Consider the following 24,817-nt stretch of genomic DNA (forward strand, 5'->3'; position numbering starts at 1 on the left):
GTTAATCCAGCGTGCCAGTCACTCCTGACAGCGGCAGGGCTATAAATAATGGCTTAATAAGCTAATATATGTCCACACTGCCTTTTCATCTTTAAAATTATTGTTTTATTGGCCTTAGACAAACAAATGAACATGTAATGACGGCATAAACACACATCTAACAAATGGAAGAGCATAGAGGTAGTGGTAGTAGCCTAGTAGAGGTAGATAGGCTACTAGCTGCCAAAAACCTTTTTCGCCGAGCTGTACTGCGCTGGCCTGATTACAGAACCAGCACAGTACAATTTGGGTCAGCATGATGGTGTGAAAAGGGTGTAACATACTAGGTAATCGGGGCTATGCTTCCGCTAAGACCACAACCACTCAACAGCTGGCTCTTAGTTCCTCTAGTTATGTCTAGAGTGCAAAGAACCTTGGCGTGACTCTGGACAACACCCTGTCGGTCTCTGCGAATGTCAAAGCAGTGACTCACTCCTGCGGGTTTATGCTCTACAACAGGGTTCYCCAACTGGCGGCCCGCGGGCGGTTTTATTTGGCCCCCCAGGTTTTATGAGCAAAACCATATATTTAAATGTTTTATTATTTTCATTGTTGGACTTATAAGACTGTAAAAACACCAGGAAATGATCTCCAAGGGATTTTAATGTAAGAAATCAGTTCCCAAGTATTCCCACGCATAATAGACACATGATTGTATACAAATGTAAGCAAGGTTTGAAATAATTATGTTTTAGTCAAACATATATGTTTGGGCTTCTTGCAGTCAATTTGCAGTCTACAAATTATTTGTAATTATATACTTGGTGATTCAAGCCCTGAATGCTGATTGTCTGACAGGTGTGGTATATCAGACCGTATACCACGGGTATGACAAAACATTTATTTGTAATATGCTAATTACGTTGGTAACCAGTTTATAATAGCAATAAGGCACCTCAGGGGTTTGTGGTATATGGCCAATATACAACAGCTAAGGACTGTATCCAGGCACTCCACGTTGCATCGTGCTTTAGAACAGCCCTTAGCCATGGTATATTGGCCATGTACCACACGCCCTCGGCCTTATTGCTTAATTATGTTGCGGCCCCCCGACCATCTGCTCAAGACAAAAATCGTAGAGTACGACCCTACCTCACACAGGAAGCGGCACAGATCCWAATCCAGGCACTTGTCATCTCCCATCTGGACTACTGCAACTGTCTCCTGGCTGGGCTCCCTGTTTGTGCCATCAAACCCCTGAAACTTATCCAGAACGCTGCAGCCGGCCTGGTGTTCAACCTCTCCCATGTCACCCCGCTCCTCCGCACACTCCACTGGCTTCCAGTCGAAGCTCGCATCCACTACAAGATCATGGTACTTGCCTATGGAGCAGCAAGAGGAACTGCCCCTCCCTACCTTCAGGCTATTGCCAAATCCTACACCTCAACCCGAGTACTCTGTTCTGCCACCTCTGGTGTCTTGGCCCTCCCACCCCTAAGGGAGGGCAGCTCCCACTCAGCCCAGTCAAAGCTCTTCTCTGTCCTGGCACCACAATGGTGGAACCAGCTTCCCCCTGAAACTAGGACAGCAGAGTCCCTGCCCATCTTCCGAAAACATCTGAAACCCTACCTATTCAAAGAGTATGTTAAATAATCCCACAGCACACCCTCCTCACCCCACCTCCCACCTTACTAGTTCTGAATTTGCTGATAGCTACTGTATTGAAGAAAAATGTACTTACTATGACTGAGATATGTGGTTGTACCACCTAGCTATCTTAAGATGAATGCACAAACTGTAAGTCACTCCGGATAAGAGTGTCTGTTAAATGACTCAAATGTCTGTACACACACACACAATATGGGCTGTGGATTGAACCGGCATCACGTCTGCTTTGAGGTTGTGAGGCATCACTCACACTCACATACTGCCAGCAGCACTTTTAAAGCAGGGTAGGAGAGAGAGGGGAATATGCCATGTTCTCTCGGAGGTAGGAAAGAGAGATTGGGTTCCTTTAAAACCCCCCTAGAGTCCGTCAGTTTAAGCTAGAGATATCTGTTCGGATGCGTCTCAATCCACTGCATCCGCCGATATCGCACTTCCACATCTGCAGTGAAGGGTGGCAGAGCTAGAGCAGTGTTTGTCAGACCATGAGACATCCTGAAAATTGGTCTTCTCAAGAAAACGTATTTTACCTAAAGGACAAATTCACTATTTTATCAAAATATTGTATTTTTATACCTAAAGGGGTCCTAAAATTCAAAATCAAATAGCTAAAAGATCCATAGTATGACCTTCCAACAATTCCATATGTCAGCTTAACCTTCAGCATGCAAGGTCCTGTTATTCTAAACCACTGTTATTCCACTCTGAGAGCTGACAATGAACTTTGGGGCAGAGGGCAATCGGGATTATTCTCTCTGTGTCATTTACCTGTCACTTCCTAAAGAAGGCATGGTTTATTTATATCGTCCAGTAGAATGGAGTGCATGTAGGCTACATAAGGCCAGACAAAGCACTCGCCATTGTTCAGTTGCATTTTGGGAGTCCCATTGTTCTGTTCATCACCCATCTCCTCCAGCTCCAGCTATGGTAAGTGCCTGTCCTGTTCTATGCCACTGTATGATTTCACACTGTCAGCTATGTCAAGGGGGTGGTTGTAGGGGAAAGGAAATTATTCATGTAAAACTCTGCTAAGTCCTTAGAGGAAGCAGCTATACAGGTAGATAGATGTGTAGTTAGATCAATTGATGATGGTAGCTTGGATGATGATGACAACTGTTCGAATCAATAAAGGAATCTGTTAGATGTCATATTTTCTTTGATAGTGTTCTAGAAAATTAACATTTTCTATCTGTTCAGTATTTCCAGTATGTTTCCTTCATACGTGTAAAGTATTTTAAGTTGGGCGTGATCACGCCTTAAATCATAGTATCTAGTTTAGTTAGTTCAAGGCATGGTCCTGGCAAAGACCGTTCTATCCCAAACATAACAGTTGTATTGTGTCGATACATTAACGCTAGTATAAATCTGGGTAGATCTGCTCCTGGAAGACCACAGTGTGTGCAGGATTTTGCTCCAGCCCTCTATGTTTTATGGATATTCCTTTCCACCTCTCTCCAAAGGCCCCCAAGAAGGCAAAGAAGAAGTCAGCGGACTCTAACTCCAATGTGTTTTCGATTTTTGAGCAGTCTCAGATCCAGGAGTTCAAGGAGGTAATAATCTGTCTCTTCCCTTATTACCATGACGACAGTCCATCGATCACACTGCACTCTTTTCGGTCTGGTTTGTTTGTCATCGTCCTAGTGCCTAACCCATTCTGCCTCTACTGTTCAGATTGAATCACACTTTCGGGGCAACCCGAACTACTATGCTTGTTCAGACATTTTCTTTTCACATTGTCCTTTCAAGCACAGTTCCAGCAACTATTACATTTACATTTTACATTTTAGTCATTTAGCAGACGCTCTTATCCAGAGCGACTTACAGTAGAGTGCATACATTTTATAACATTTTTTTTTTTTTTACATACTGAGACAAGGATATCCCTACCGGCCAAACCCTCCCTACCGGCCAAACCCTCCCTAACCCGGACGACGCTATGCCAATTGTGCGTCGCCCCACGGATCTCCCGGTTGCGGCCGGCTGCGACAGAGCCTGGGCGCGAACCCAGCCCAGCCTGGGCGCAAACCCAGAGACCACTGCGCCACCCGGGAGCATGTAGGCTATGGTGAATGTTTAACCAGGCCGCCTAATACAGCTCGGGTTGGCCCTGTAAGCTCGGGTTGGCCCTGGCATCTCTGTAAGCCTGTAGGTTTACCTGTCCCTCTGTTCATCACCTTTCATGAGTTGTCCATTTTCCACCTGTCTCTCTGCCCTTATCATGAATTCCAGGCGTGTGGTATGAGCGGTGTCGCTCTTTAAATCATGGCCAGGCATTCAGGCCATGTCATCAGTGATTAGGCAGGGCTGGGGATTGAATGGGAAATATGCCCTGGCCTGGATGCCACTCTTAAACCCCAGGGAGTAACATAGTATGAATACAGTAACTAAGAATAAAGGCTTAGAAAAAAGGAATGTCCAGAGATCCATGTTCCAGACAAAGAGCATCGGTGGGATCGTTTGGACAAAGATTTCTGGCATGGAGATAACGTGTGGTCCACTTGACCAAACACCGGCACATTGACTGATTCGATATGCAGAGTGACTCCAACTGCAGCCCATGGGATTTACTGTCACTCTCCTCCCAACACATACACACACAGACAAACTCTAGTTACTGGAGTCGTTTTCATGTCTCCCATTAAGTGTTCACCTCCATATTGACAGGCATTCACCATCATGGACCAGAACAGAGATGGATTCATTGACAAAAATGACCTGAGGGACACCTTTGCTGCACTGGGTGGGTTGAAGATGTATTATATTATTTATCTATTTGTTCAGTTAGGTCAGTAAGAATGTATTCCCGTTTACAATAACGACCTGGCCATAACGAAGGCAATGGTACTGACCCATGTCTCTGTAACAGGGCGGCTCAACGTGAAGCAGGAGGAGATAGATGAGATGCTGAAAGAGGCGTCCGGCCCCGTCAACTTCACCATCTTCCTCACCATGTTTGGGGAGAAGCTGAAAGGTGAGGTGTGCAAATAAGGGATGCATTCAGTTGGTTAAATGTCATGCTACATTTTGCAACAGTACTGAATGTCACTTCCTCCCAAACGTTTAACAGATGAGTTGCCTGTATCCTAATTTGAATGACATTTTCCCTCTGAATTTTGTATGTTGAACTCTTATATTGTCCACGTCTGCCTCCCATCGACTAATTAGACGTTTTCTCTGTGTAGGCGCTGATCCAGAGGAGACTATCCTCAATGCTTTTAAAGTATTTGACCCCGAAGGAAAAGGGGTCCTGAGGAAGGACTTGTGAGTACTCGTGTGTTTGTGTAAACGGGTCTATAGGGTTAAAGCTTTGTGGAGATGGTTAATGTAATCCTAAATGCCTTGTTCTTGCTCGTCTTCAGTGTGACAGAGATGCTGACAACACAAGCGGACAGATTTTCTCCTGAAGAGGTTAGAGCACAACCAATTTACACTAAATGCAATATAACCTATATACTGTCCACACACACATTGTACACATTGACCCATTGTAAATTCAACTATTGAAATACAACAGACAAGCCATTTTAAATAAACAACTCATCGCCACTCATAATCAGTAACATAACATAGTTCATGCATAAACATGTTGCGTGTTGCTTCGAAAATGTTGGGAAGTGCATGATGTGTACGTCAGTGATTGAGTCACTAAATCTTCTCGCTGGTTTTCTCAGATGGAGCAGATGTTTGCAGCCTTCCCACCAGACGTGGCAGGAAATCTAGACTACAAAAACCTTGTGCACATCATCACACACGGAGAAGAGAAGGACCAGGAGTAACGAACTCACTGCTCCTTCAGCGTGTCTCAGTGATAGAAATACAAGCTCTAGACAAGAGATAATCTAGCGCTTCTATTTCTATGGTCAAAACACCTATCGGCAGTCATCTATCATCTCCAGGCTCCATCCACGGTCCTGTGTGCTTGCCCCGCCCACTTACATATTCAGATCAGGTGAAGCTCCACAGTGGAAGGGGAGAAAAAGGAACAGAGGGAAACTCACTGGCCTCTACCTTCTACAAAAGGCTCGAGACACTTTTCAACTGGCCTCCTTTCATGATGCATTACGTTTGCCGCTCATCAGTAGTGGTTAAGTCAGTGTTTTTCAAACTGTCCTCGGGACCCTAAGGGGTGCACGTTTTGTTTTTTGCCTGTAACACTACACAGCTAATTCAAATGACCAGAGCGTGATGATTAGTTGATTATTTGAATCAGCTGTGTAGTGCTAGGGCAAAAAAAATAAACATACACCACTTGGGGTCCTGAGGACCGAGTTTGGGAAACACTGCGTTAAGCCAACTGCCAAGCCAAATGTGTGTAAATGGTTGAATTCAGGCTACAGCTATTATACAATCTGATCACTGTCCAATAAATCACTTTAAATCATGTCTTTTGTCCACCTGTTATTTCTTGCACCTTACGATAATATATTTTGATTTTGAAGCCGCTAACAGCTATTAGATGCTCTTTGTTTACTTGATTGACTAATGACACATTAGAAAGAATGTCATATGTTAAAAGTCACATTCTGTATCAACTCAACAAATCTAGTATATGTATCAATGGGTGTATGCTTCCTTAAATTATTAAATTAACCTCTAACAATTTGTCCAAGTTTATATCACATAACTGCTGCTGCCACCCTGTGTTGTAATTAGGTCAAACTAAAAATATAGTTTACATCAGGGGTTAATGACAATCAGTGTGGGTTGTAAATAGTCCATAAGCAGACTTTTCCTAATACTAACAGCTCACTAGGTGAGTTTGAGGTTCAATCGATCTCCTCATTGAGGAAGAGCTTTTCAACTGGTTTATAAACTGATTCAGGGTTTTAGCTTGGTTTTGGCAAAAGTCCTGCCCAGCAGCTGAGGGTATGATGGATCCCCTAACACTAAGAGCATGTAGCCTTCTGTATTTAGAGAGGAGCCAGTGAGGTAGCAGAGATGGCTGTCTTCTGACATCAGACTGGGCTTCAAGGTAGAGAGGGGCCTGACACTGTCCAAACATGGGGTTTGGTTAGGAAAGACGAAGCCCCTGTGTTTATTTTAGTTCATGTGATGACGTGACGGGGTAACGTTACACCGCATGATGCATCAAACAGGCAGACAATAAGCTGCCAGCAAGTGATCCCCCTAAAGCCTGTTGTTGCTCCAATGAGCTGATGCCTGGCCATGCTGGGAGACTTTGGCACAGAGGTGCAAAGCCCTGAGTCACCCACTGTTTGTTAGTTCATTGTCCAAAATGAAGCATCGTTCCTGGGGTGGGGGACTAGGGATAAGGGCCTAGCTGAGCTGTGGTATTTCCAACGATAATGGGAACAAACCTGTTCAAAAGTGTGTGTGTGTGTTTGTAGTGGTGACCATATTACTGCAACACTGGTAGTCATGAGTCATGACCACAGTAAAATTTCACATAACAATTGAGTCACTGTAATCTCCTTTTATGCACTCTGGACATGCTTGGGTAGTGCCCAACTTGCTAATGACCATCAGGTAAACTCAGTTTTTCACAATTCCTGACATTTAATCCTAGTAAAAATTCCTTGTCTTAAGGTCAGTTAGGATCACCACTTTATTTTAAGAATGTGAAATGTCAGAATAATAGTAGAGAGAATGATTTATTTCAGATTTTATTTCTTTCATCACATTCCCAGTGGGTCAGAAGTTTACATACACTCAATTAGTATTTGGTAGCATTGCCTTTAAATTGTTTAACTTCGGTCAAATGTTTTAGGTAGCCTTCCACAACCTTCCCACAATAAGTTGGGTGAATTTTGGCCCATTCCTCCTGACAGAGCTAGTGTAACTGAGTCAGGTTTGTAGGCCTCCTTGCACGCACACGCTTTTTCAGTTCTGCCCACAAATGTTCTATAGGATTGAGGTCAGGGCTTTGTGATGGCCACTCCAATACCTTGACTTTGTTGTCCTTAAGCCTTTTTGCCACAACTTTGGAAGTATGCTTGGGGTCATTGTCCATTTGGAAGACCCATTTGCGACCAAGCTTTAACTTCCTGACTGATGTCTTGAGATGTTGCTTCAATATATCCACATCATGTTCCTCCTCATGATGACATCTATTTTGTGAAGTGTACCAGTCCCTCCTGCAGCAAAGCACCCCCAAAACATGATGCTGCCACCCCCGTGCTTCACGGTTGGGATGGTGTTCTTCAGCTTGCAAGCCTCCCCCTTTTCCTCCAAACATAACGATGGTCATTATGGCCAAACAATTATATTTTTGTTTCATCAGACCAGAGGACATTTCTCCAAAAAGTACAATCTTTGTCCCCATGTGCAGTTGCAAACCGTAGTCTGGCTTTTTTATGGCTGTTTTGGAGGAGTGGCTTCATCCTTGCTGAGCGGCCTATCAGGTTATGTTGATATAGGACTCGTTTTACTGTGGATATAGATACTTTTGTACCTGTTTCATCCAGCATCTTCACAAGGTCCTTTGCTGTTGTTCTGGGATTGATTTGCACTTTTTGGGAGCTGTCTCTTATACACATCTAGATGTGTATAAGAGACAGCGTGGTACCATGGTGTTTATACTTGCGTACTATTGTTTGTACAGATGAACGTGGTACATTCAGGCATTTGGAAATTGCTCCCAAGGATGAACCAGACTTGTGGGGGTCTTGGCTGATTTCTTTTGATTTTCCCATGATGTCAAGCAAAGAGGTACTGAGTTTGATGGTAGGCCTTGAAATACATTCACAGGTACGCCTCCAATTGACTCAAATTATGTCAATTAGCCTATCAGAAGCTTCTAAAGCCATGACATCATTTTCTGGAATTTTCCAAGCTGTTTAAAGGCACAGTCAACTTAGTGTATGTAAACTTCTGACCCACTGGAATTGTGAAACAGTGAATTATAAGTGAAATAATCTGTAAACAATTGTTGGAAAAATTACTTGTGTCATGCACAAAGTAGATGTCCTAACCGACTTGCCAAAACTATAGTTTGTTAACAAGACATTGTGGAGTGGTTGAAAAACGAGTTATAATGACTCCAAAATAAGGGTATGTAAACTTCTGACTTCAACTGTAGGTGAGGGCGAAGTGACTATGCATAGGTAACAAACAAATAGTGAGTAGCAGCAGTGTGTGGGAGGGGGTGTCCGGTGGCGATTTTTATGAATTGTTCAGCAGTCTAATGGCTTGGGGGTAGAAGCTATTGAGGAGCCTTTTGGTCCTAGACTTGACGATCTGGTTCTGCTTTCCGTGCGGTAGCAGAGAATGCCGAGCAGTTGCCATACCAGGCGGTGATGCAACCGGTCAGGATGCTCTCGATGGTGCAGCTTTCGAACTTTTTGTCGATCTGAGTACCCATGCCAAATATTTTCAGTCTCCTGAGGGGGAAAAGATTTTGTCGTGCCCTCTTCACGACTGTCTTGGTATGTTTGGACCATGATAGTTCGTTGGTGATGTGGACACCAAGGAACTTGAAACTCTCAAACCGCTCCACTACAGCCCCGTCGATGTTAATGGGGGCCTGTTCGGCTCGCCTTTTCCTGTAGTACATAATCAGCTCCTTTGTCTTGCTCACATTGAGGGAGAGGTTGTTGTCCTGGCACCACACACAAACGGTCTGAGAGAACTACCTTCATTTATCCACCATCTTTGTTCATAGCCAACACAACAAATACATGGTTAGTGTGATTGTGTGAACGTGTAATGGATGTAGGTTCATGTGATTGTGTGAGTGTTGAATGGAAATAGAATTGGGTGGTGATGATGACTGCAGTACCTGGTTGACATGGTCCTCCATGATGTGGCTGTGTTGCCTCTGGTTAAGAAGTCTCCTTAGGGTGCGTATCCTACCCCCCATCGCCTTCTTCCTCTGCCACAGCTTAGCAGGATCTCCTTCATCTGAGGAAAAGGAATAGCTTGAAAAAAAGTAATTATCCTAGCCTGGTCCCAGATCGGTTTGTGCTACCTAGGTTATTTTCATGCCAAGCAGATCTGGGACCAGGCTATCATTGTCCATCCCACTGACGGATCTGAGAGAGCTTTAGCAACATGCAACAGTCCTTTAGCAAGTAATTTAGCAACAGTCATTCTGATTGGTCTTACCTTGGTGTCAAGACAGCCAAGGTGTTCCTTCTATTTCCGGATGGCAACCAGGTAACTGTCATTGTCCACGGGGAATCGCTGGTTTTGCTCATGAAGGTTTTCCTTCTTTCTCTGAATATTTTCGGACATAATTCTGGCCTGTCTGTGACATTATTGTCTAAATAATCAAATGGTTGTCCGTTTCAAAGGCTTGATCGAGCCACATAACATGCCTAAATCACTGACAGGCCTAAATGAATAGCAGGCCTATCAGGCTACAACAAACAATTTTTCAGATGAGATTGCATTAGTCACCAGTCTAGGCCACCTAGCCTTCAATTTTTAGGTTGGTGAATTATTATTTTTAACTTCTCACTGTTAATTGGTATTTCACAAACGTATTCTCGTTTTTTATACATATATATATATATATATATACACTGCTCAAAAAAATAAAGGGAACACTTAAACAACACAATGTAACTCCAAGTCAATCACACTTCTGTGAAATCAAACTGTCCCACTTAGGAAGCAACACTGATTGACATAAATTTCACATGCTGTTGTGCAAATGGAATAGACAAAAGGTGGAAATATAGGCAATTAGCAAGACACCCCCAATAAAGGACTGGTTCTGCAGGTGGTGACCACAGACCACTTCTCAGTTCCTATGCTTCCTGGCTGATGTTTTGGTCACTTTGAATGCTGGCGGTGCTTTCACTCTAGTGGTAGCATGAGACGGAGTCTACAACCCACACAAGTGGCTCAGGTAGTGCAGCTCATCCAGGATGGCACATCAATGCGAGCTGTGGCAAGAAGGTTGCTGTGTCTGTCAGCGTAGTGTCCAGAGCATGGAGGCGCTACCAGGAGACAGGCCAGTACACAGGAGACGTGGAGGAGGCCGTAGGAGGGCAACAACCCAGCAGCAGGACCATTACCTCCGCCTTTGTGCAAGGAGGGGCACTGCCAGAGCCCTGCAAAATGACCTCCACAGGCCACAAATGTGCATGTGTCAGCATATGGTCTCACAAGGGGTCTGAGGATCTCATCTCGGTACCTAATGGCAGTCAAGCTACCTCTGGCGAGCACATGGAGGGCTGTGCGGCCCCACAAAGAAATGCCACCCCACCATGACTGACCCACCGCCAAACCGGTCATGCTGGAGGATGTTCTAGGCAGCAAACGTTCTCCACGGCGTCTCCAGACTCTGTCACGTCTGTCACATGTGCTCAGTGTGAACCTGCTTTCATCTGTGAGGCGCACAGGGCGCCAGTGGCGAATTTGCCAATCTTTGGTGTTCTCTGGCAAATGCCAAACGTCCTGCACGGTGTTGGGCTGTAAGCACAACCCCACCTGTGGACGCGGCCCTCATACCACCCTCATGGAGTCTGTTTCTGACCGTTGAGCAGACACATGCACATTTTTGGCCTGCTGGAGGTCATTTTGCAGGGCTCTGGCAGTGCCCCCAGCGGTCTGCTGGGTTGTGGGTTGTTGCCCTCCTACGGCCTCCTCCACGTCTCCTGATGCACTGGCCTGTCTCCTGGTAGCGCCTCCATGCTCTGGACACTACGCTGACAGACACAGCAAACCTTCTTGCCACAGCTCGCATTGAGTGCCATCCTGGATGAGCTGCACTACCTGAGCCACTTGTTGGGTTGTAGACTCCGTCTCATGCTACCACTAGAGTGAAAGCACCGCCAGCATTCAAAAGTGAACCAAACATTCAGCCAAGGAAGCATAGGAACTGAGAAGTGGTCTGTGGTCACCACCTGCAGAACCAGTCCTTTATTGGGGGGTGTCTTGCTAATTGCCTATAATTTCCACTTTTTGTCTTTTCCATTTGCACAACAGCATGTGAAATGTATTGTCAATCAGTGTTGCTTCCTAAGTGGACAGTTTGATTTCACAGAAGTGTGATTGACTTGGAGTTACATTGTGTTGTTTAAGTGTTCCCTTTATTTTTTTGAGCAGTGTATATATCAAATTGAGTAACCTACTGGTAATTTTTTGCGTTATAAAAAGTAATAATGCAAGTCTGTGGGTCTTATGCTAGCGAGGATCGAATATAAAGATCTTCAGGTGGACTTTAGAATATGGTAACGAAACAGGCAAGGAGCTGGTCTCGAACCCAAGACATTCTAACCCGAAGTCCAGCGCGCTATCGACTGTGCCACAAAAGCATGCTCAAGCGGCAGAGTCGATATCCGCGATTATAAACAGAGGGTCGTTACAATACTTTAGAACATTTTTTTTWAAATTCTTAAATAATTCCATGATGATCCCTTTGGACGCATTGACAATTCTTCAACCGGTTAAGTGTTCATCAGAGTTCTACAGATTGGCGGGAATGGCGCAACACAAGATCGGGTTGATTTATTATTTAGGCCAGAGTTTCCCAGCCTACATGGACAATTCATCCATACATGGACGAGATGCATACCATTTATCTCCAATAAACAGAAATAGACATTGGTTGGAAATTGAAATTGTGTGCGTGTCACTTATCTTCTCACCAAATGTTGAGCTTCCCCAAGCCCAAAACAACTGGCGGAGCCAGGGGCTGCCATTTCGCTGAAAAAAAGAATCCCATATTGTAGCTTTAATCACAACATCCCTAGTAAAAAAATAAAATCGCCCACTGCCGCTAGATGGCAGAGTACCACTAAAAGTTTAAATGCACCAGCCTACTGGTAAAACTTGGAGGCTCCAGGTGGGGGCGAGCTGCGTGTCCCCATGAGTGCATTTGTCTCCTCCTCGATTGTAGCAGGCAGCAGCTAAATTGAAAACTTATTTGCTGCATTCAGATCACTGGAATTTCTGTATAGCAGCCACGGCGTAGACAGATCTGTGCTACCAACAATCGAATCAAAGGACAACCGCCTCGGTTTGCAGAGTAGAACCGACTCCTGCTGCTACCACCATGGATGATTTAGGTAAATTTGATTGTTGTTATTTCCTGGCTAGAGCTATCGAATTGTTTCCCATCTTTTCTTACTGCCAGATTACCTGGATATCGCTCGTTCCTCGGCGCACAACAAATCTGTTAATAGCTATAGCACAGGACAACAAATGTCGCTAACGTTATAGCCAGTTATTACCCAGCTGTAGCTATCCTATTACACAGCGTGGGAATCGGCAGGTTGGAGGCCCGCTGTGGTTCCGAAATTTAGATTTTTGCCTTGGCGTCATGGAGGGAGGAATAGGCTAGACATCCAATTCGTGATTATTGTGAACTCCTGCTAGCTGTGAAGCAATGCTCCCACATGTGTTTTGAAAACCCAATTTGAACATAATGTTAGCAATGTACATGCACATTATGATTCAGTCTCTAGTTTTTAACTGCCTCGTTACATATTAGTTGATTTGCATATCAACTTTTTAATTACATGACAGATTGTCAATCGGATTTTGCGAGTCGGTATGCAGTTTTGCCCGCCCGGTGCTGACGGGCAATGCAACTAAATGATGACATCGACTATGCATGCACTCATCTTGCAACACTCGCACTTTTCATGACATTAGGTATCTGGTGACCGAGGTGCACACCTCTCCTACTTTACAAGTTGGGGCGTTTGTTGAACCATAATTGTATAGCCTCAGGTTTGAAGAAATCTGTTAATTCTAGTTCTCTGCTTCCGTTTGTTTTCTTTTTGCCTCTACTTATTTAAAGAGTTCATGCTTATCTCTCAATGTAGATGGTTTATATTGAATATTTCTGTTACCTTTATTTATTTTACCTGTAACTGTGTGAGCATCTGGGTTTCCCCTCTGTCCTGTCCTATTTGATCTAAGCCAATTATGGGGTCCATGTACAAATGATGAGTACGGAGTTAATTCTGATATTTGAGGGCCGGTCATGCAGAAACACAACGCCCCCCAGCCCAGTTTGAACTCGTGGGGTTCATTGTGCATGCTGTCCACAGTGTGACACCATCTGTTGTCTTACAAAATATATTAATCTGCTTTTACAATGAACGTCCTAGCTCCACACGAACTGACCAAGGCTTATGGGCAGATCAGTGTCAGCTAGCAACCTTAATGGGCTTATCAGTGAATAGTGGTGCATACCTGAATTAACTCGCCTCCCAAAATAGCTAGCCTACAATACATGCTATCGGTTTGCTGCTAACAGCATGGAATGGTTGTACTGTTGCTTCTGTCATCATTTGGGAACCTGTACAAGTGATTAGAGAAAGCACTCCCAGTTCATAATTGTATCAGAGTCTCAAAATAGACTACAGTATTGTGTTTACAGGTTTTGCACACCCAACTCTCACACTCATTCAGCAATGCAATATTGCAGGGGGGAAATCGTATTTGTGGGTGTGTGGGTCTAGGTTTGTCTGTTGGACATGGAAACCATGAGGTTAAATTTAGTCAGTCATCTGAAAAACACATTATTGGATGCAAAAAAAAAAGCATTTAATTGGATGCTAAAAATGGTTCAGAATAACAGCTTAACTTCAAGACAGGTAATAAACTGTTCTGTAAAAGACATATGGCTCATGCTATTATGGTATTGATATAGGATGCCATGTAATGTGAGGCCCCCTTTAAAGGTCTCATTTGATTTTGGATGTTAAAAAATTTGCCGTGCCGACACTTGCAGGACTGGGCGAAGCGGCATCACATGAAATGCACGAGAACAGCATCGTACCTACTGAGTCTTTTGCCTGATTCACATACTATAGGGGACAACCTGAGCCGTACTGTACTGGCTCAGATATATTCTTTTCACATTGTCCTTTCCAGCAACCATGGTGGATGCATAACCAGGTCAGCCCACTCCACTCGGTTTTGCTCAGTTTGACTTGGCTCAGTAGTGTGAAAAGGGTCGTAGTTTGTTTTCCAATGCAGTTGAAAGGGGCACTAACAACTTACCTATGTGACTGCGCCCACCTCAGTGGCGTAGGTGAAATCATACACATCTTCTAAATGACCAAAGGGAAATCACCCTCCCTTCCAAATGTTATCCTTAGTGTCCAAAGAAAATCACGCCATGAATGTTTGTCACACTAAACCCTGTCAATATTTAATGGACACCCAAAAGGAATCCTATCCCCTACATAGTGCACTACTTTTGACCCGAGCTCTATGGACCCTTGTCAAAAATACTGCACTATATAGGGAATATGTTTCCATTTGGGATGCAGAAACCGTCTCCACTTATGTAGTTGAAGGGCTTCTCCTTAAAGTCCTCCCTCAAAAATTAGAGTTGCACAATCCAGTCTGGCTTTATGACCATGCAGGGAGGGGTTGTAAATGTTGTCATAGGCATTCTGAATATTCTGATATTTTGGGTGGGTTTGAGAGGCACAACGCATCTCAGAGAATGGAAGTTAAGCTGTATCTTATACTGCCCATTTCATAATAGAACCACTTGGTAATTCATGTCTTTTTTACCCTTGCTTTTACCCTTGCTTTTTTTACCCTTGCTTTTTAGTTAATCTCATGGCTGTATTAGAGTTTAGGACCAAACTTTACCAAGTAATTACTCCGTTATTTAATTGAAAAAGGACTGGTAATTGAAAAAGGACTGGTAAAGTTAAATGTTTACCTGGAAGGTTTAGCCTAGGTAGGCAGAGGTATTTCATGAAAAGAGGGGCCAGCAAGTTCGTCCTCCTCTCTCTCTGAAGTGCTGAGGCGGCAGCCCCCAGGTAGCCTCTCTCTCTCTCTCTCTCTCTCTCTCTCTCTCTCTCTCTCTCTCTCTCTCTCTCACACTCACTTTATGGACTCTGTTTGTCTATTTCTGGCACTCTCACTCAAACCACACAACCCCGACCCAGGCCGGGCTCCTATGCATCAACAAACCACACACACAAACGCAGGAGGAGGATGAGAAGTGTGGTCTCACACTGACATTTGAGCACACCCTACTTCCTACTCCTCTTAAATGTGTTTTCTGACTTGTCAGTGAGTGGATGTGAGAGGCAAAAACACACAAGACCACTCAACTAGTGTTATGTGCCATGTGTTCCACATTTTTACATTTACACTGCACAAGAATATAAACTAAACATGTAAAGTGTTGGTCCCATGTTTCATGAGCTGAAATAAAAGATCCCAGAAATGTTCCATATGCACAAAAAGCTTATTTCTCTCAAATTCTGTGCATAAATGTGTTTACATCTCTGTTAGTGAACATTTTTCATTTGCCAAGATAATCCATCCATCTAACAGGTGTGGCATATGAGGAAGTTGATTAAACAGCATGATACAGGAGACAATAAAAGGCCACTCTAAAATGTGCAGTTTTGTCACACAACACAATTATACAGATGTCTTAAGTTTTGAGGGAGTGTACTATTGGCATGCTGACTGCAACATCGTTTTAGAGAATTTGGCTGTATGTCCAACCGGCCGCACAACTGCAGACCACGTGTAACCACGCCAGCCCAGGACCTCCACATCCGGCTTCTTCACCGGCGGGATCGTCTGAGACCAGCCACCCGGACAGCTGATGAAATTCTGGGTTTGCACAACCGAAGAATTTCTCCACAAACTGTCAAAAACCGTCTCAGGGAAGCTCATCTGCATACATATCCTCACCAGGGTCTTGACCTGACTCCAGTTCGGCGTCGGAACTGAGTTCCAAGCGGGCAAATGCTCACTTTCGATGGCCACTGGTACGCTGGAGAAGTGAAGTGTGGTGGGGTTATGGTATGGGCAGGCGGGCATAAGCTACGGCCAACAAACACAATTGCATTTTATTGATGGCAATTTGAAGGCACAGAGATACCGTGACGAGATCCTGAAGGCCCATTGTCGTGCCATTCATCCGCCGCCATTACCTCATGTTTCAGCATGGTATTGCGCAGCCCCATGTCGCAAGGATCATGCCGCCTTAACCAGCTGCAGCATTGGAGCTAGCACATGGACAACCAGAGCTTTCACAGCACTGTGAGTTACACCTAGAGGTGCAATCTCAAAAATATATTTCCCCTGTTACCACAGTATAAAATATGCAAACAACTGATGCACACACAATTGTCCTTACACCCTCACTCACTGTGACTGAGTGCAAACAATACACTCAGACCCCCCCCCCCCCCCCCCCCTCGCCCCCTTGACAATCAATGCCTTTTAGCAGAGATCAAACTTCAAATTGTGCCTCTAAGAAAGCACACACACGTGCTCTATTTAGGTGATAATGCCCGAGAAGCCGGTGTTCGGAGGATATATTGGCACGGGTGTTGTTAGGCCCAAGACAAAGTCGAGCACTATGCCGTTCTGCACGATGCGTTTCTAGGATTAGGGTTATAGTGTAGCTCTACATCAGCACATCCACCACTACCACACCCTCAACTTCCATGGCCCCCTGCTAAATGTATATGTATGTGTGTTTCATCAAAAGCTAAAACAGGCCAGTTTGAAGTGCCGTTGGTGCACCAAGAGGACTGGGCTGAGTGAGGTAACTCGTTGTTACCCCTGAATGAGAACTGACATACATAGACTCCTCCTGTCATCTGGTTCTAATGTTCACCATTACACTGCACACGGGACCACTACAATAGTGTGTGTGTGTGTGCGCGCCAAATGTTGATAAGGTAAAATGTTGGCCTAAGTTTATGGGAGTAGAATATGCTTGACATGGACAGTGTGTTTTACTGTATTTTAAAGGGCTTCTGTCTGTGTTGTGTGAGTGAGAGGGCTCAGTGGAATGTCTTAGTTGTCACTGTCTGTTTGTCAGTCTTGGCGTATGAGGCGGAGGGAGATGGCCCGAGGGCCAATGTGTCATTTCCTCTCGTAATGCAAAGCACAGCAGCCTCATGTCTCTGAGTCTGACTTGATCTGTGTGCCTCCCACTGCAGCCCTATGGGTCTGTGTGCCTCTGCAGCCCTATGGGTCTGACTGGGTCTGTGTGCCTCTGCAGCCCTATGGGTCTGTGTGCCTCTGCAGCCCTATGGGTCTGACTGGGTCTGTGTGCCTCTGACCTATGTGTAGCCTTTGTCTGGGAGGCTGCATGTGACTGAGTGCTTTCTTGCGTGTGTGTGTCTGTGGTGAGGCGTAAGTGACCGGGGCTAGAGAAGCACAGTGACTTGTGCTTCAGGTACTTCTAAGACTGTTTTTCCCAGGTACTATTATTCCTTGACTAAAAAGCACTTTGTAAGGAGAATCTTCATTGAAATGGCTGTTCAGTCCAGGACTAGGATTATTCTAGGTCCGGGAAACAGACCCCAAACATTCCAAATATTATGTAGTCTTAACTTTAAGATTCACAAGTTCTATCCGTCTCTTGTGGGAAAATGTGGTTCTGTCTAAATGTGGCCATGCCCACATCTAAATCTTTCCTTTTCTAGTGGTAAGTGAGAAGTAGCCTATGACTGGTAAGTATTCAGACCCCTTGACTTTTTCCACATTTTGTTACGTTACAGCCTTATTCTAAAATGGGTTAAATGAAAGCAATCCTCAGCGATCTACGCACAATACCCCATAATGACAAAGCGGGGAAGAATTTTTTTTTTTATCACTTGTTTAGCATTTGGTGAAGGCGCAGTTAAGCGATAGAGGCAGAAAAGAACAGGTCTACATTTCTAACGTGTTTTCACTTTGTCATTATGGGTGAGTGGGTGAGAATAATCTATTTCATCCATTTTTGAAAAAGGCTGTAACATAACAAAATGTGGAAAAAGTCAAGGGGTCTGAATACKTTCCAAAGGCACCGTAGACGTTCAACAAAGTCCACTTGAAATAATCACTCAAAGTTGGTGTCGGTTTTTCTGAAGTAGCATCCTCTTTCTCTTCCTTTGTGGTGGTGACAATGCCTGTGACCTACGCCCAACATTTTAGGTCAGCTACAAAACAATCACGTCTATGTACACTGAAACAACTACTGCTAGGACAGACCACAAAACAATGCCGGTACAAACTTCAACCAAACACCTCTGAAATGAACAATCGCCATAATACTGCAGCGTCACTGGGCGTATGTGGAAAAGATAACGTGTCGAAGAAAATTCACACATTGAAATAGCCAAACACTTCAAAGGCCTAACTTCACTGAGGAGGAGGAGGTAACAGCTGTTTCAGAGCTAGTGAAAGGGCGTGACAGGCGTTTTTAAGGCCCGACTTCATCCGTCAAACAGCACACTGTCCTCCTGTATTTGGGGGGCCAGCACAATGCAGTCCTTTTATTAGGTGTGTGTGTGTGCGTTCGTTCTTATGTGGAGTTCTAAGGAGAATGAACAACATGCGCGGACGGTGGAGAGCTTCTGTAGGTTCCAATCATCTGCCGGATCCAGTTAGAAGGCGAGCTGGACCAATCCAAACTCAGTTTCCAGTTGGCTCCTCTGACAACACTGATTACAGATTAGGACTATAACCCACTGCTGCAGGAGATGGGATTTCTACGTCTACGGAAACAGATTTCCAGGCCAACTACTGCTTAATAGAAGCCTCCCGTTCTCAGTCCGAACCCTTTCACCCTCTCACTCTCCCGCTCTGGCACTTAAACAGCACTGATTGTTTTCCAGCCGATGATGTGGCCTGGCGGGATGTTTGCCTGAACTTTATGGCGTTTCGTGGGCCGTCCCCCTCCTCCTTCTCTTATTGTGTCCAAGACGGAGGTTGACAAAGGCAGGCCTGTCTCAGACCCTGTGATCTACACTGGCCTCCAGAACAGAGACAGCACCGCTCAGAGCCCAGGCAGAGACGAACATCAAGTTGGTCAGTGGTCTAGTCAGCAGCACCCAACCCTATGAACCAGTATGTTTAGACCTAGTAAAGTGTTCAGTCAAGCCTCTTGCTCGTCGTAAACGGTGTGGATTCTTATGCATCTCTGCAAATTTCGCGAAATAAGACATGGGTTCTGGTCATTCACGCAAGTTCTATTCCCAGAAATGCACGCAATAGTTTGAAAACATTGCATTTGGTCTTGGTCATTTGTTTATGGATTAGTGATGAGAGGCTGAAACTAGAGTGAAGTGTGAGATCGAGCGTAGGGTAGAGAAAACGTAAGCGGGTCTCGCCCTGTGAAGCAATGTTTGATCTCTCTAGAGTTGGTACAATATCCCGGAGGATCTTTGACCTCGGTTGTGTTCATTAAGCACGAAACGGAAGGAAACAAACTGAAACAGAGAGGGACTACCCGAACTTGTGTCCAATGAGAAACACCTTTTCGTTTTTCATTGTAAAACGTTTTGCAACTATGTTCCCTTGTGAATACGACACAGGACTTTTCTGGTGGATCATTAATTGAGATGTTTTTATTGCTTATGTTCTAGATTGCAATGTGGATGTGCACAGGGCCCTGGCCAGAAGTGTTTCTAGTGCTGCATTGGTGCTTGAGCATGGCGCAAGTGTTTGGATGTTACTCCACTTTGGTTACAGTAGAGGATGTCTGGGCCACATAGCCCGAGGCTATGTGTTAAAGCCTTTTGAAATGATTGCTGTGGCCAAGGGCTCACTTGAAAAAGAGATGCCCATCGATCTCAATGTGACCTAAATTTAAAGGATGAGAGTGTGTGTGTGTTTGGAGAGTCCCATCTGAAGAGTGAAGTACTCTGGGTCATTTTCTCTTAAAGTCTGTCTGTGTGCTTGCGTGTCAAGTCATTATTTTGAAAACCGTATGGGTAGCCATGCATGTCATACTCCATCCAGAAATATTCTAATGCTCCTAATAAGTCTCTAATTAGCCTGACTGAACAATATTTGTATCTTAAGGTGCAATTCTGGGGCTGAAATCCGGTATCTGTGACCAACAGATGCATTTCTGTATTCCCAGGCATGTGAAATCCATAGATTAGGGCCTAATGAATTTATTTCAATTGACTGATTTCCTCATATGAACTGGAACTCAGTCAAATCTTTGAAATTGTTGCATGTTGCGTTTATACTTTTGTTCAGTGCATTTAGTAGGGCGAGGACAATACCAGTTTCGCGATACTCATTAGTATCATTGCAAGGAAACAAAACAAGAAGCGAATATCTTTAGGAAAACAGCCCTAATGTTGGAAACAATGTCATCCAGTCGCATTTGTTTATTTCCCATTTATTTTCCAAGCTAAAGCACACCTTATTTTACAGGATGTTTTTAAAGGACCAAATATTTCGGGCTGCTTCGTGTTGTAATTTTTGCCATGGAAAAAATATCACGAAACTGGTATCGTCCCGGCCCTACTTTTTAGACCATACTGTTTAGTAAAAAAGACATACTGTGCTCCTCCTCAGTACTGAGAAGGCATCATCTTAGATGCGTGATCACACTTGTTCCCCGCCGTTCGTTCATTTTTCTAGAGAGCGTCCCCTATTCTGATGATCAGCTCTTGTCAAACATGGCTAGCTGTGAGAATATTATTCTCTTCCTCAATAGTGTGCAGTGAATTCTACTAGATTAAAAGCTGAAATGAATATGAATTCCTGGCATTTAACCCTTTAACTCGTTGGAACTGGCCTGTATGCATAGAGCTAAGTTGAAATGTTTCTCACAGAATAAATATGAAAAGCATATGCATAACCAGTAGTCAAAATAAAGAACCCTTGAATGAGTAGGTGTGTCCAAACTTTTGACTGGTACTGTAGCTTGAAGATTAAAAAAAAAATAGTAATGTGCAAATATTGTGCAATCCAGGTGTGCAAAGCTCTTAGACTTACCCAGAAAGAGTCCCAGGTTTAATCGCTGCCAAAGGGTGTTCTAACGTGTATTAACTCAGGGGTGTGAATACTTATTTAAATTCTATATTTTTGTATTTCATTTTCAATAAATTGGCAATAATGCTATAATTTATCACTTGTTTAGCATTTGGTGAAGGCGCAGTTAAGCGTTAGAGGCAGAAAAGAATAGGTCTACATTTCTAACATGTTTTCACTTTGTCATTATGGGTGAGTGGGTGAGAATAATCTATTTCWTCCATTTTGAATTCAGGCTGTAACACAACAAAATGTGGAATAAATCAAGGGTTCTGAATACTTTCTGAAGGCTCTGTAGCTAAGTTATAAAATACTATCTTACAGTGTWATGCTTTCACAAGGCAATTCAGACAAACCGATCAGAACTTTGGTGCTCATTGAAAGGAGTCATGTGCCATGGCAAATTTTCTTCACAATAACAGACATACTGTAGGATCATTCTGTTCAGAACAACCCAGGGTATGTCATCTTGTAACTGTACATCAAACATAGTGATCATAAACATTGACACTGTATATAACATGAGTTCCATGATTTGGATTTATGGGTGTTTGGCTTGCTTGTATGACATCAATGCAGTATTTATTATAATCCTCAATGCCTCATCTTTCAAAATAAATCAAGTCATTTTAATATACAGAATTTCCCTCACTCAGACAACAAACATTTGCAAAAGTTGCCCAATTGCCGGCAGGGATGGGGCCACTTCTTGTCACGCGCGTTGCTCAAGTTCAGAATGGCTGTTAGTGAAAACCCATACAGCGCTGTGAAGCGCAGAGCCAAAGCTCTGACATCATGTATAGCATGTTACTATACAGCCACTACGTTCCAATTTAGACGCTTATAGAGCCCCACAGTGGAGGTGTCATAATACCCATAAAAGCTAGCAGTCAAACAGGAAAATGGTTCCAATTGGTTTTCCACCATTCATTTTTCCCATGGGGGATTTTAGAAACACTTCAAATAAGGGATGTGTTTAGTGAAAGGCTTATCACGGCGTGACGTTTTGATAACCATGTAAATCTCTCTCGGACAAGGTGATTTATCAATATATTCAGCTCTATTTGGTCTCTTGATTCGAAAAATGCTAATTTGCATCAAAGTAGACATCATGCAAAACTGCAAATCCCTGCAAGCTCCTGCACGTCATCTCTAGCTGACACTTTTGCTAACAAATATTGTGTGTATTTAAAGCTTGCACAAGACAGAATTGTCAAGTATGGGTATTCTTACACGGCAAGTGATTGGCAGTGGTTAAGTTTCTCTAGTCTCATCCCTCAGCTGTATAGCAAACAAAGTGGCGGGGTGCCTGTTTTATTTTAGTTTGAAACCCAGATTGCCCCTTAAACCCTTTAAAATAAAAWAAAATCTGAAATCCGTTATGTAATTGGCTCATCCAGGTTTGCAGTTTGGGTGGTTTGCCCTGTCCATAGCATGTGTATGGTGAGGTTGCCTGTGTGAGTGTTTGCACTTGTTTTAGTGGTACTAGGCACCTGTGAATATTGTAGCAGAAGCAGCTGGAACCAATGATGCACACACCATTTCAACAGGCAAGAGCCTTCTGCTGCCTGCCACTGATCTGGAGGTATGGGTGTGGGGGTGTGTAGGGGATCTCTCCTCAAATAGCTTGCCAGCTCGGCTCATGTCATATTCAAAAGCCACTCTGCTGACTGTAAACCGTTTTAGTCAACTTACTCTGATGCTGCAGGATCAACACTGTAAAGGCATTTAGTATTAAATCAGGAAAGCTTTACCTACTGGTAGCCTACAGATGTAGGATCTTAATTTGAGCCAGTTTGCTACAGCAGGAAAATAATCCTGAAGCAACATGAAATGTGAAGTATTATGTGGATTATAATCAATGCCCATTTTTTGTACGGGTTGATGTATTTTTCTTTAGGGAAAATTACATCTGACTTTTTAAAGTGGAAATATACTACAAGTTTGCATTTCCKGTTTTTTCGGCAACAAAAGAGTGATCAAATTAAGATCCTACATCTTTATATCAGAATGTACTTTCTAAATCTCTGCTCAAGTGTTCAACTCATTGGAGAACCAACAGCCTTTGAAACATATGAGCAGGGTCATTTCTACCTTTATTTAATCTTTCCCGTGACTTCTGCAATCCTCACACCTTCCCCTTTTTCTTCCTTGCTTTCTTGCCCGTCAAACTCCTATATTCTCTCTACCTACCCCGCCCCCCTCGTTTTCTCTTATCTAAAAAGCGAGCAGGCGATAGCATGTCAGTAATTCCCAGCTCACCTCGTTGCCCATCAGTTAAGACGATGAAGGGAAGGAAGAGAAAGTGGGGACATACATGCACAGATAGATAGAAGGCAGGAATGTTCAACAACCTAAACCATGGCAGATTCTCTCTCCATCTTTCACTCCCTCTGTCCATTCTCTTGTTGAGATGACTGTTTGACATACTGTATTATGGCTTATTACAATACATGTCCCAATACCAAGTAGCCTATTTTCAAGATGGGAACACACAACACAATGACATTTAAAGTACTCATGTTGACCTCCCATTCTGCATAACAGTGCCCCCACCTTTCTCTTTCTCTGGCTCAAAACCCAATGACATTTAAAACCTCACTGTTGACTTCCCATTCTGCATAACAGTCCCTTTCTCTCTTTCACGATCTTTTAACAATTCAATGTCGCCCTCTTCAGTCTGCAACAGACACTGGTTGATCTAGAATGAAGCAGAATGGTGAACAAGACTACTGAAACCCATATTAGCTCATGGCATCTATATTTTATATCCTAAGCAGCTACACATAATATCATCCAGCATGAACATGTATAGTGAATAAAACATTTCTGGCTTATATAAGAGAATAATTAAGTGATATTGCCCGAGAAGCCGGTGTTTGGAGGATATATTGTCACGGGTGTTGTTAGGCTCAAGACAAAGTCGAGGGCCTGCAAACTGTGCTAATATATCCTTCAAACACTGGCGTCGAAGGCATTATCACTTTTATACAACGGGTTACCAACATATTCAAATAATGATTGACATATTTTCATTAAAAACATTATTTTGCTGAATTTATTCATACTATTTCATCCTTCCACAAGATATATTCCCAACACAAATCTAGTGTTGCTACCTAACCCAGCTGGTCGTTCCTTCTATCGGTTCGGTTGCCAGAGACGCGACCCAGTCGTTCAGTCTTTTTGTTCTGTATCTATGGACGCGTCCCAGTCGTTTGTTCTAAATGTTCCATTACCATACTGGCTGGCAACGTTCTTATCCCTTGTTTGCTAGTTAGACAACTACGGCTAACTTACAGTCACGTCAAACAGTGCAGCCAGAATAACAATAGTAGCTGCATTTGCATTTGTTTAAGCTGTTTTCTGGTGACATTTATTTGGATACATCAATAACAATGAGCAAATGAGGCACGATAGCTAACACAATCACTTCAAACTGAAGCTGGAAAGACTGAAAACTAGCTGCACTTCGTTTCACCTTTTTTCAATTGACATTTCT

At 43.6% G+C, this 24,817-nt stretch overlaps 2 protein-coding genes across 4 annotated transcripts in view; both read left to right on the forward strand.

Moving 5' to 3' along the window:
* The first annotated feature begins 2,463 nt into the window (after window positions 1-2,463).
* On the forward strand, window positions 2,464-5,651 carry LOC111964589 (myosin regulatory light chain 2, ventricular/cardiac muscle isoform). 2 transcript variants are annotated; one of them, XM_023988439.2, is made up of 7 exons: window positions 2,464-2,571; window positions 3,105-3,194; window positions 4,309-4,384; window positions 4,511-4,615; window positions 4,827-4,905; window positions 5,004-5,052; window positions 5,316-5,651. In XM_023988439.2, exons 1-7 carry the CDS (start codon window positions 2,569-2,571, stop codon window positions 5,418-5,420), a joined length of 507 nt encoding a protein of 168 aa, XP_023844207.1. In that variant the 5' UTR covers window positions 2,464-2,568; the 3' UTR covers window positions 5,421-5,651. The 2 variants fall into 2 exon arrangements, with proteins under 2 accessions (XP_023844207.1, XP_023844213.1); XM_023988445.2 differs by lacking the exon at window positions 2,464-2,571 and having other exon boundaries at window positions 3,060-3,194.
* Window positions 5,652-12,423: 6,772 nt separating this feature from the next.
* LOC111964606 (paxillin) overlaps window positions 12,424-24,817 on the forward strand; it is a 49,571-nt gene continuing 37,177 nt past the window's right edge. Inside the window, exon 1 of one of the 2 annotated variants that reach the window (XM_023988456.2) lies at window positions 12,424-12,620. In XM_023988456.2, coding sequence (XP_023844224.1) covers window positions 12,608-12,620 — 13 coding nt within the window. In that variant the 5' untranslated portion in view covers window positions 12,424-12,607. The remainder of the gene's footprint in view (window positions 12,621-24,817) is intronic. The other variant, XM_023988469.2, reaches the window with a different exon arrangement.

Source organism: Salvelinus sp. IW2-2015, linkage group LG1 (genome assembly GCF_002910315.2).
Source record: "Salvelinus sp. IW2-2015 linkage group LG1, ASM291031v2, whole genome shotgun sequence".
In the NCBI taxonomy this organism is placed as follows: Eukaryota; Metazoa; Chordata; class Actinopteri; order Salmoniformes; family Salmonidae; genus Salvelinus; species Salvelinus sp. IW2-2015.

Bases quoted from the DNA above. Each gene is read 5' to 3' on its own strand.
- LOC111964589 (XM_023988445.2), top strand. From the start codon at position 3,075: ATGGATATTCCTTTCCACCTCTCTCCAAAGGCCCCCAAGAAGGCAAAG. The intron at 4,906-5,003 runs GTGAGTACTCGT...GCTCGTCTTCAG, and splicing joins GGGGTCCTGAGGAAGGACTT to TGTGACAGAGATGCTGACAA. The intron at 5,053-5,315 runs GTTAGAGCACAA...TGGTTTTCTCAG, and splicing joins ACAGATTTTCTCCTGAAGAG to ATGGAGCAGATGTTTGCAGC.